This window comes from Aureobasidium subglaciale (genome assembly GCF_000721755.1).
Source record: "Aureobasidium subglaciale EXF-2481 unplaced genomic scaffold scaffold_10, whole genome shotgun sequence".
NCBI lineage: Eukaryota > Fungi > Ascomycota > Dothideomycetes > Dothideales > Saccotheciaceae > Aureobasidium > Aureobasidium subglaciale.
Genome location: NW_013566985.1, coordinates 130,150 through 141,408, shown reverse-complemented (window position 1 = coordinate 141,408; position 11,259 = coordinate 130,150). Strand labels below are relative to the sequence as shown.

At 49.7% G+C, this 11,259-nt stretch overlaps 6 protein-coding genes across 6 annotated transcripts; 3 read left to right on the top strand and 3 right to left on the bottom strand.

Annotated features, from left to right (window-relative positions):
- Nucleotides 1-2: 2 nt before the first annotated feature.
- Nucleotides 3-669, bottom strand: AUEXF2481DRAFT_108023 (uncharacterized protein). The gene is made up of 3 exons (XM_013488508.1): nucleotides 442-669; nucleotides 241-393; nucleotides 3-182 (listed from the first exon to the last, which is right to left on the bottom strand). Exons 1-3 carry the CDS (start codon nucleotides 491-493, stop codon nucleotides 31-33), a joined length of 357 nt encoding a protein of 118 aa, XP_013343962.1. The 5' UTR covers nucleotides 494-669; the 3' UTR covers nucleotides 3-30.
- On the top strand, nucleotides 599-2,528 carry AUEXF2481DRAFT_79721 (uncharacterized protein; the record flags this gene model as incomplete). The annotated part of the gene is made up of 4 exons (XM_013488482.1): nucleotides 599-690; nucleotides 1,080-1,503; nucleotides 1,552-2,103; nucleotides 2,153-2,528. The coding sequence occupies 4 exons, from the start codon at nucleotides 599-601 to the stop codon at nucleotides 2,309-2,311; spliced, it is 1,227 nt and encodes a 408-aa protein (XP_013343936.1). The 3' UTR covers nucleotides 2,312-2,528.
- Nucleotides 2,529-3,097: 569 nt separating this feature from the next.
- On the bottom strand, nucleotides 3,098-4,359 carry AUEXF2481DRAFT_39817 (uncharacterized protein). The gene has a single exon (XM_013488383.1). The coding sequence runs from the start codon at nucleotides 4,341-4,343 to the stop codon at nucleotides 3,519-3,521; it is 825 nt and encodes a 274-aa protein (XP_013343837.1). The 5' UTR covers nucleotides 4,344-4,359; the 3' UTR covers nucleotides 3,098-3,518.
- A 540-nt stretch (nucleotides 4,360-4,899) lies between these two features.
- AUEXF2481DRAFT_39813 (uncharacterized protein) lies at nucleotides 4,900-7,102 on the bottom strand. The gene is made up of 4 exons (XM_013488382.1): nucleotides 7,019-7,102; nucleotides 6,884-6,963; nucleotides 5,803-6,834; nucleotides 4,900-5,753 (listed from the first exon to the last, which is right to left on the bottom strand). The coding sequence occupies exons 1-4, from the start codon at nucleotides 7,070-7,072 to the stop codon at nucleotides 4,973-4,975; spliced, it is 1,947 nt and encodes a 648-aa protein (XP_013343836.1). The 5' UTR covers nucleotides 7,073-7,102; the 3' UTR covers nucleotides 4,900-4,972.
- A 466-nt stretch (nucleotides 7,103-7,568) lies between these two features.
- Nucleotides 7,569-8,700, top strand: AUEXF2481DRAFT_88722 (uncharacterized protein; the record flags this gene model as incomplete). The annotated part of the gene is made up of 1 exon (XM_013488490.1): nucleotides 7,569-8,700. The coding sequence occupies one exon, from the start codon at nucleotides 7,569-7,571 to the stop codon at nucleotides 8,628-8,630; it is 1,062 nt and encodes a 353-aa protein (XP_013343944.1). The 3' UTR covers nucleotides 8,631-8,700.
- Nucleotides 8,701-8,941: 241 nt separating this feature from the next.
- AUEXF2481DRAFT_29361 (uncharacterized protein) lies at nucleotides 8,942-11,078 on the top strand (the record flags this gene model as incomplete). The annotated part of the gene is made up of 5 exons (XM_013488325.1): nucleotides 8,942-8,995; nucleotides 9,054-9,082; nucleotides 9,150-9,204; nucleotides 9,302-9,874; nucleotides 9,906-11,078. The coding sequence occupies 5 exons, from the start codon at nucleotides 8,942-8,944 to the stop codon at nucleotides 11,076-11,078; spliced, it is 1,884 nt and encodes a 627-aa protein (XP_013343779.1).
- Nucleotides 11,079-11,259: the final 181 nt, after the last annotated feature.

Here is an 11,259-nt window from a genome sequence, read left to right as displayed (position 1 = left end):
TACGTTGTGTGCAATTCTCATTCATAGACTCTAAGCCTGAGCAATACATTCAATCTCCACGATAGTCCCCGCGCCCGGCAAAGCAGCAGCAGCAATACAGGTCCTCGCCGGAGGGTTCTTTGGCAAGAACTCAATATACACCTCATTCATCGCTGCAAAATCTTTCATATCTGCGAGGTAGACTGTTGTGCCCATTAGTATTCACATACACATCTGCATCAATTGAGTATTGTGGCTTACCATTGTACTTTACAACTTGTTCTAAACTGCTGCCGGCGAGTTCGAGAACTTTCTTTAGATTTTGAAGGACGGTGAGGGTGGCTTTTTTGATGTCGGGGTCGGCGGAGGTTTGGCCGGCTACGAAGACGAGGCCGGGGACCTTGACAGCAGGACCTGGGAGATGTTAGTAGGATGACTATCTTGAGAAGTGGATTTACTGACAGTTGTGAGGTTTGGGTGGGAATTCGGCGGAGGAGATCAATTCGCGAGACATGTTGATTGTTGTGGAGAAGAAGATTGTTGTTGGTTGTAGCAGTGTAAAGTATTGGCGCTTCTTGCAGCGGGGATTTTGATTATGTATGGAGACTTAAGTGACTTCATGTCTATTGGACCTACCAATTACTCACAAAAGAGCATACATCTGGGCTATCTGCTCACGGAGGGTGCTCCTCTAGATGTGGAGCGACTCAAGTCCGCGGTGGAGGAGCTCCTCCCTGCCCTGACTGATAGGCGAGTTCTCCGCAGCCGATCCGCCGGATAACCGTGTGTGGAGCTTGAGAGACACTGGGGCTCCTCTGACACAGCACCTCAGAGTGCAGATAGTTGGAGGAGCACCAGATCAGTAGACAATGTGGTATAGCTGGAGTCAGGATGTCAAAAGGAGTTATAAAGATTGGATTGACATCTCGAATGTGTGTCACGAACAAACAGCAATTGCATGCACATTGATTAATTACCTTCGCCATGCCCACGTCCGCTCCTTTCAATCCCCCATCGCCATCGCTTCGCGACAAGCCATCGGTGCCGCAATGGTTAGCATTTCCCAGCTGTCACACCAAACCAGACTGACCTTGTATCAGGATACCTCCACCGGCCACAAAGGAGAAGCACAACTTCGCCGAGCTTGAGACTATTGATCTCTCCAAACTCGATGGCGACGAGAAAGCCCAGGCCGAACTGGTTGCCGATGTCAAGAGAGCCATCAGAGAAGACGGATTCCTGTTCTTGGAGAATTATGGCATCAGTCTTGAGCAGCTCCATCGCCAATTCTCGATCGCACACTATCTTTTCAACAACATTTCGGAAGAAGATAAGCAACGTCTCTTGTTTCATCCCTCTACTGGCAGATGGGCTGGTTGGAAGCATGAATATGGCTTCAAGAGACACCGTCAACAGAAGGATGGCATCAATCAGTTCAATTGGTACAAGGAGCAATGGGAGAACGAGGAGTTGTTGCCCGCATGCGTTCTACCTTTCATGGACGAGATCAGAGCTTTCTCTGAGGTATGAATCGAATGATCTGTTGCTTGGCTTACTCTGACACATCCGTAGTATCTGACCAACTCTGTCAATCGCCGCTTACTCACACTTTTCTCTCGTGTTCTCGAACTGCCTGACAACTGGCTATGGGACAACGTCCAGTCCCACGGATCGCCCTCGGGAGAAGGCTACTTCCGCCATGCTCTGTTTAGACCAGTCAATGAAGCGACTCTCGAGAAGTCGAAGAACATCAGAATGCATGGTCACACTGACTTCGGCCTGACAACTCTGCTCTTCTCAGTTCCGATCTCGTGTCTCCAGATCTGGGGGAAAGACGAGCAGTGGCATTACGCTCCTTATAGACCAGGCGCTCTCGTCATCAACATCGGAGAGACTCTAGAGATTGTTTCGGGTGGCCATTTCAAAGCCACTAGACACCGTGTGTTCTCTCCTCCGGTCGACCAGCTCCAGGAAGAACGTCTCTCGATTGTCCAGTTCCAGTCAAGTGTTGGTCATTTGAGGATGACTCCTGCTATCGAGTCACCTCTCATCCAGCGTGAGGGCTGTGTCGAAGACCAAGGTGTATACAGAGAGTTCAAGAGAGTCATGGATCTCGGGTTCCCAGTGAGTGCCGATGCAAGGTGGGACAAGCAAGAAGACTAACATCGTCCAGATCCCGACCAATCAGCAGTGGCGCGAGATCCAGATTGCCGAAGCGACTGATCCTACTGACGACCAACGCAACAGGATTGGTGCCGACCAGGTGTTGATGGAAGGAAGGTTGATGCAACAGCGAGAGTACATGGGTGTTAAAGTGCTGCTGCCAGTCTAGTGGAGTGACGACGTCAAGACCTGAGAGTGTCAACTAATACATATACATCGCGTTCAGTATTCCCTCATGCGGCGTGTCGTCATTTAGACCTCGACGTGTGTTGCTGGTGAAGTATAATTCTCTGCTGGACCTCATCACAGTCTGTAGCTCTGACTGCTGCAAGAAGGCGAAGTCCTACGATATTTTGTATGCTTGTGAAACAAGAAGGTGAGTTTGCAAGAAAGAGTCGTGTTTAGGCCCTAAAAAACTAGGAAGTGTGAACGATTACATCACCAAACGCGCCAAGACGCGTCGACGTCAAGACTTTTGGCCGAGCTCCTTATGACAGGGTGCTCCCATTCACAGGTATCTGACTTGCCAGCAACGACATTGTGCCCGCTACATTACATATATTCACTACAGATAGGTATATGTATCACCAACCATTAGATCTGTGTGATCTTCAGATATCTGAAGTGATCTGAATAATGTTTGGAAGAGTTATTCCGAAAACAAGTTTCTTCCATGAGCTTCATCTCGAATTGGCATGAAAAGAGTGTGAACTGGACTGGCAACACATGAGAATATCATGAAAGACACAACTTGGCCAAGCGAGCCCGGCGTCAAGCTTTAGAAGCTCACCATGCATACCGGCATTCTCATTGGGTAGACCCCGTCTGGTATGTATTATTTTCAACGTCGTTGATGCCTGTGATGCTCTGCAATATCCATCTCACCGGAGCCACACTCCGGCAGACCAAAACGACGTCATCAGAACGCGCGCTTCGCGCGTTTCTCAAAGACAGGGGGACTTCCTCTTTCTTCCTGAATCGTTGAACAGGCAGTAGGCTGTTTCGTCGATACTGCCTCTATTAGATGCTAACATATGTATAGTGTACGATCATGCCCGCACTGTCTCGTCAGGCCCTCGGCGAACATTACACTACAACCGACGCGCTCAACTCCCCACATCACGCGCGGCCTGCCACAGACTCAAGGCCCAACGGGTACACGCTTCACCGCGTCTATATAGCAGCACTCCCCTCGATCGTCCACTGAGAGAGACACTTAGGCCTGGGCTTTGAGTTGAAAGGAGTCAGGCACCGCATCACCAGCCACAGCTGTCTCGACCTAGTCCAGAAAGCCAGGGCCGCTCAATTGGATCTTCTCCTGCACGCCGCACCAGAGCTTGCCTTAGCTCCAACACCGTCCCGAACCCCTTATCGACTCAGTTGGCAGAATCAACGACTCGTGGAAGCTTCTTCCTGCTATCGCAACCAAGCCAGAGCAGATCCGGACGACTGTAATGGCCGCAGATATCCAAGAAGGTCTTCGCGAAGATGGCTGCAGTGAAATCAAGATCAGCATATATCAGGCCCTCTGCCGCAGAGTCTAAGGGTGCAGACAGCAGTCTGCCGTCCGGACCAAAGATGGCGGAAGCTCCTCCTCCAGGGCTGTTCATCAAGAGGCCGGCTTCGGTCGACATGGCCTTGATACCCTTCTCTGTGATCACCGTCGTGGCGTGGAGAACAAAAGTTTGAGACTCAATGGCATAGACCTGCGATAGACTCTGGCAACCTGTTCTTGATATCAGCAGATTGAAGCGATGCGCGGTCGTGTAGACCTTACCTTCTTTGGACAGTGACCAAAGATCTGGACCTCCTTGGTGAGGCACAATTGGCGGCCAAGCAGCACAATGAATCTCCTCCTTCAGGGAAATTGTGTTGTACTTCAACAGCGGCTGTGCATGCTCCCAGCAAGCCAGGGTGCCCACTCGCCTGCCTGTACTCGTCATTGCGACGTTCAGCAGACTGTCTCCTGACGCGTCGCCAAAGATTGTTCGCTCCATGTGAGTGGCCTTGAGCTTACGACGATGCATCAGCATCTTGCCATCAGAGTCGATCAGTGCTTGAGCGATGTAACAAGAGTTATTGTCGTTCTCGGAGAAGCCCAAAGACACGGTGATCTTGTTACGAGCTGCACAGTCTTGGATTTCTCTCATCTCATTCGAGTCAATCGCTAGAGAATTCTGGATGTACTGAGTAGAAAGCATAGGGTCTAACGGACGCGACCTGCTCAGGAAAACGTAAGTTTAAAGTTGTGTAGAGGACGCGAGATGATTACCAGATCCAGGCTGGGTAGCCAGGGATAAAGGCTTCGGCAAAAGTGACGAGCTCTGCTCCTCCAGTCGCCGCCTCCTCTATAATCTTGCAAGTCTTGTCGACTGACTTGCGAAGATCGAGCCATTCAGGCTCATGTTGTGTAACAGCGACACGGACAGTTTTGGTGGCCATGATTAACAAAGATGATATGTTTGGAGATTCAGTATTGTCAAGAAATGTAGAGGAGTTAAGACGATAGCTCAAATGGAGGTTACGAGCTACCTTATAGTCAGCGAGAGAGTTTGTTGGCAATAGGTATGAATCAGGTGTATCAACTGTTGCCAACATACCCCGCGTATCTGGGATGCGGATGTGGCATCCGCATGCAGACGAACAACAGATCAGCTGGACACAAGCATATCGTTGAACTTCCTTGTCTGCCTCGGCACATGTTTCACCTGTTTACCCCACTAGTTTGATAGAGGAATTGAATGTGAAAGTTTTTTGATTGCTAACAGATTCATAGATGATGTACTGGTTCGCCGCGCTGAGCGTATTGATCAGATTGGATCAAATTTGATTATTCTCCGAGAAGCTGCCAGTCGAGATCCCAGATATTAGCTTGGCCATCTAAATTTGATGCGCTATGCAATATCCAGTCCTGATCCTCGATGCCTTCCGAGCCCCATAGCGTTTCTGCTGCTACATCTAACGCCGCATCGTTGAAGACATTGTAAGAGTTTAGAGCTCCATAACCTTGCATATCTTGCAGGCCATTACTGTCTTCCTGGACTCGAGATTGAGGAGGCATGGCTCGGCTATATTGCAACGGCAACGCCCAAACGACCTCCCATCGCCGAGCCAGGTTTTGTATGTGTCGTAATGAACTCGATGCCCGCTTCTCCCATCTGGGAACCATTGCCGACAATGCCTGAACACAAATGCGGAGGCCATTCGCGGACTGTCGACCTAGCCTGTTCCTCCCAGAAGTAGCATTGAGTAGATGCATGATAGCAGCAATTGAGACGTAGTCAATGATCTGAGGAGCAATCCTCGAGACGTCATGAGTCGCGCCGAAGTCTCGCACAATGCGAGAGATAGCTGACGCTGCTGTTGTAGCTACTGTCAAGGAAAATCTACCTGCCTTGCTACTGCTTGCTTCGCTGAGAAGCGGTCGATGAATCAGAATAAGCGCAGCGTTGTAAGCAACCTCGAGCCACACCGCCGTCTCGGTCATGTTGTCCTTGAAGATCTGCAATGATACGTTGTTACCGGCATGAAATCTAGTCATAGTCTGGTGTGAGTGCGAGACCAGCTTTTCTTTCTCGGGTCGGCTCAAGTTATACCAGCCGAAAGCGTATCTGGCACCGTGTTAACAAGCTGTATCTTGTGCAGCAGCGAACCACTTGCCCTTGGTCCATACAGGAGTCCCAGAGATGCCACATTTCGCAGAAGCGCTCATGAGCTTGTTCATCCACGAAAGGGGTGGCCGGAAGGATAGACGTGAATGACGGACATTTGACCCGCTGCCAGTGCATGGTGCAATTCATACCGAGACTTGATGTGACGAGCCGGTCGACAGAGAAATACGCCCAGAAGGAACGTATGCGACGTTGTTGGATGATCTGATCTTGACCATCGTTCACCTTTGTCGACTTGAGCGCACTTGCATGCAGTCCCAGATGAAGTACCTGTCCCGTGGCCATGGCAATCCAGTTGTAAGCCATACTGTCGGACCCAACCTTAAGCTCGATCCAAGCTAACAGGGCAAGACCTTGAACGACAAGATCACTAGCTCGTTCCTTGATACAACGAAGGACAAGGCTTTCGGCATGCGTTGAGAAGTGCGCCTGCATATCTCTCAATCGTTGCAGATCAGAACAAGAAGCAGCAACAGCTAACAGGGCATAATTTCGAAATTCGAGGTCGACCTCTTGTGAGCCTAGATCTAGTTTAGACCAGCTCAGCGCTTCCTTCAGGTCGAGAAATTGGTGGAAACGATTGAAGGTTTCCGAGAAGCATTTCAGCAGTTGCCTGCGGTCATCTTGGGAAACTGTAGTCTCACCGTCAAGGCGGGCCTCACGCGACAATCCGGATGTGTCAGGCACAAGTTCCTGTGGTGTTCTGTGAGACGAGAGGGTAAATGACGGCTCTCCTATATCAGCGACATCGAGTTGCAGCATCAAGGAGGAGAGCTCATTCATGGCCTGGGACGACCTGCTCTCGAAAGCATGTTCACCTCCTAGAGGCTCATTTTGATTTTCCGAGTCCAGGACGAGCTGGCTAGTGTGGGTCAAAGTTGCAGCTTCCGACGAATGATCTAACGCAAAATCATGTGCAGCATATCCAATGTTGGAAGCATTGGCTTTGCTTAGAGCAATCCGCAAAGCTACTATTTCTTCTCGTAGAGAAGACACGAGATCATCGTCTTGAAAGACGCGCCTGAGGATGCATCAGCCACGGGTGTCTTCAATGATAGCTGTTCTCTCACTTTCTGGATTCTTCAGATGCATATTGACATATACGGTCGGATTTGGCGCATAGTGTACATCGTGGTTTTAGTCCGTCACACTGTATCGAACCATTAGTCCTGCACAAAGGCTGTACCACGCATCATACTGCTGACAGATTTGTACACTCCAATCAAGAGCCACATACCTTTCGCTTCCCCCTCCGGCATTCACTACAGGCAATCCTGATACGAAGTCGCGCCCCCGTTTCGTCACGGTCCATCATGCGATGGTCTGGGCAGTAACCATGCGGATAGCGTCTCCGCAGCTTAGATTGTAACTGCAAAATCCAATGTGTCGGTTACGGCACAGATTGTTGTATTGGACCATGGTTGTCGTAACGAAGTTGGCAGTGGTCATCCAGATTGCGCTGATTATCGTACCCCGCCTGGACCCTGATTTCTGTCAACTGCCAAACTCTATCCGACGTGCGGATGCGGTATCCGCATACTCCCTCAACGCCGGGCCTTTATTACTTCTCTAAAGCATCATGCGGATAACCCATCCGCACTGCGGATTGCGTTTGAAGCTCTGGCGATGCTGAGCGGGGATGGTCAGGAGGTCCGTAATTTGATGTGTGCATGTCCAAGTGATAAATGTCTTTGTAGGCCTAATCAGTTCCGCAGTATCATTCATCTCTTTCTTCATATTCGTACAATCTAAACCATGGTTTTCCTTGCTGATTGGGAGGATAAAAAGCATCTGTTCGTCTACGGAATCTTTGCTGTACAGCATGGAGATCATCTGACGGAAGACAAGAAGTCCACCATTGATCGTCTACACAATCTCCTGACTGCATCCGCGGGCCAGGTTGATCTTCTTGTGGATGAGAGCCACGGTCTTGAGACAGAGGACAAGCCTCACGCCACGACTTTCGTCGCCTATTGGCTAGATGCCACGACATACCAATCGTGGGCTGCTTCGGAGGCCGTTCAGCATTTCTGGACAGCACTGCCCGAGGATGCTGGAGTGTGGCGTGAAGTCATGACGATACCTACCTCACGATATATGTTTGCAGCCAACCAGAATGCTAGATGGGGTCTTACCACTCTGACCGAGAAGCTGCGAGCGAGTAACGACGAAGGTTATTGGGGTGTGTACAGACATAGAATCGGTTCAGTCGATGACACCTTCACCTCGCCGTATGTGACTGCTGCAAAGGCAAAGAAGGCAACCAGCAAACCTAACCAACTCGACGCTTGTCGCGTACTCGATGTTCCGGCAAATGGTCCGCGGTCGTCGAACGAAATCAGGCGAGGCCGAGTGCAATTGCAAAACATCCCAAACAACATTTGCTTCGTACGCGAAGGACAACGGCAGCCAAATGTTGCACAGGAAGAGTTAGGCATGTGGCTCGAGAAGGTCGCACCTCACGCAAAATCCTGGATTGAGCATCTGGATTCGCACCGTGAGAAGAACGGTGTGCTATCTTTCTCAACCCATGTCAGCAAACAGTCAAAGCTGAATAATTCTGACGCCGCCGAGACCGATCAGCTGGCCTATTTCCTTGATCTAGCTCATTTCGAAGCGTCTGGCCGTGCGTTCAAGGGACACGTACATCTGAGGAAGACAGTGATGGAGATGTATGGTCCAGGTGGTCCTATGGATGGAATTGGCAAAGCGGAGCTGTATGTTGAATTGCTTATCGTGAAGTCTGATGAGTTCGAAGCAGAATATGTCGGATGTCTTGAGGGAACTGGGCTCATGTATCTACGAGACGTCCAGTGATCAAAGAGCTTTGAGGACTTAAAGTTGTCTCATAGTATACCCTGTAGTCAAGCCGCGTTGTATAAGATGCTATGTTGAAAGGAAGCGAAGAATTGAAGAGCGACAACCATTCAAGAGTAATTTGTGGGCGATTGTTGGCAACCGGCGTGATGATGTGACGTTCTCAACATGTCAGCTGTTTCGTGTAAACGCGCGCCGCGCATCCCGCATCGTCCTTCGCGCCATTCGCCCTCTCCTTCTGTTTTCATTCTTTCCTACTCCATTAACACCTGTTTTCAAAAAGAGTCACGTCCATTTTGATACACGGCGATATGACATCAGATACCGATCACAATTTGACGTCTAGTGGCCAGATCGGCCGTGCTGTAAGTCCTGGTACTGTCGTACACTGCGTTCGGTCGCGATCTCGGCACTGTCTAATAGTTTAGTGTGATCACTGTCGAGCACGTAAGGTAAGTGGCATGTACAACCAGTCTCGCTTCAGTTTTCATAGCTCTAGACTCATCTGGTCATGATCAGATTCGCTGCGACAGATCTACGCCTTGTGCAAATTGTTTATCTGCCAGGACATCGTGTAAAATCACGAAGGACAGACCGCAGGTGAAACGTCAGAGAGTGCTCATCTCGAATGAATAGTAAGAAGAAGAGAGGATCGTTTTGGTTTGATACAGCTGACAAGCGAGCAAAAGATTGATTCGATGGAAGAGCGCCTGAGCGGGATTGAATCACAACTCACGGAAACTAACAATATGCTTCGGGCTCTTCTTAGCAGAGGAGAATTGGCAAGCACAGTAGAGCTGGCTACACCAACGCTTGAAGACTCGCGAGTACACTCGGAAGACAATGATATCAGCCAGACTACGTCTTTTGGCGGCGAAACGTCCATGATCGCTCATTCGCGAAGAGCTCGAGGTGACGTGGAGCGCTTGTTGCAGTCGATACCGTCAACACGAGATAGACCGGAAATTTCTCTCGCTCTTGATGCTCTGCGAAAAGCCACGCAAAATCGTAGTGGAGACAGTTCCAGTCTTCTGCACGATGTATGCAGTATTGATTACCAAAAGATCGCCCTAGACTCATTTCCTCCCTATGAGATTGTTTTGGACATGGTCAGGGACGCTCAAGCTAGCGACAGTCTTTTTTTCTTCATCTGGTCGCCATTCTTTACACCACCTGAATTCCTGCATCTTTGCAATCAACTTTATCATAGTGAACACCTGCTCGCTGGCCATCCGAACGATAGTGTGTGGCGCGATGCACTACATGCTCATCGAGGAATTGTCTGCCAAGAAGACAAGACATGATCCCGCCTACTGGTCCTTCGCAAGCGCATTCCTTGCCCATTTCGAAGCTTATCTGCGCAGCTACAGCGTCTTGACTTCGCCATCTACCGAGAACGTAATGGCGATAGTTTTCGGTGCTGCCCACGCAATTCAGAAGGCCGACTTTGCATCAGCTTGGCCACTAGTGTCTATGGCTTGCAGTATGTGTCAAGCTCTTGGCTGGCACAAAATCTCGGAACAGAATTTGCAACAAACGCAAGCTCAAAGGATTCTGTTCTGGGTAGTATACTATTTTGACAGATGCCTTTCGCTACGACTCAGTCGGTCTGCCGTTCTCCAAGATAATGACATCACCGTCGGCTATCCGAGCGAGCCCTCACGACCCGAATACAGATCTTGGTATATGTGGTTTCGAATATTGGTTGATGTCGCCACTATGCACGGTCATGTTTACGAGAGACTTTACAGCCCAGGATCAATGAAGCACTCCTCTCGGCAAAGATCGGATTCCATCCAGGAGCTGGTCACCGGCCTGGACGCAATATCGAAGACAAACTCCGAGATAATTAAGACGACCATGTACCGGAAGCAGTATATGGTATTCCTGGTCAAGTCCAATTTAGTAGTGATCGGCTGTCTGCGAACTCTGATATACCGATCCGTGGTCCCAGCAGCAAGCGAAACACATATCAGTCTGGATCCGCGATGTGTTCTGGCCGCACGAGATACTATACGTTATCATTTGGATGTGACCGAGATGTTACAAGGGAAGCAAGACGGCAGTGCAACTGATTACGCCAGTTGGACCATCTTGAATTGCCCCTTTACACCCTTTGTAGTTCTGTTCTGTCATATCATATCGACTTTTGACGAAGATGATCTCATCCTACTCCAGAGCTTTACAAAATCTCTCGAAGACACGGACACCAGATCCCCGAACTCGATGAAAGACTTCCACAACTTGTGTGAGGCGTTCTCATCACTTGCGAGACAGTACGTGGCAGCTTGTAAGAATGCTTCAAGCGGGTCAGCGTTATTTGCGCAGACCACGGATTCCGCAGGCGATCTCAATTTCCTGCTGCCGGATGGATTTGAGGAATGGCTCTCAGGTAGTCAAAACCTTGATCAAATCGATTGGACGAGCTGGGCCGCGGAAATGACGTGAGTTGTCGACAGTACAATGAGAGCGGAAACCTAGATTCATGCGATGTTCTTCAGAGAAACAATATATCCTGTCAGTGTACGGTGTCGAGAACTGCTTGGAAACCGATCCTGAAGGATTCAAAACGGGATGCGCGGCGCGCGTCAATGCCTGGGCCGACAAGCACAACGGCATATTAATACGA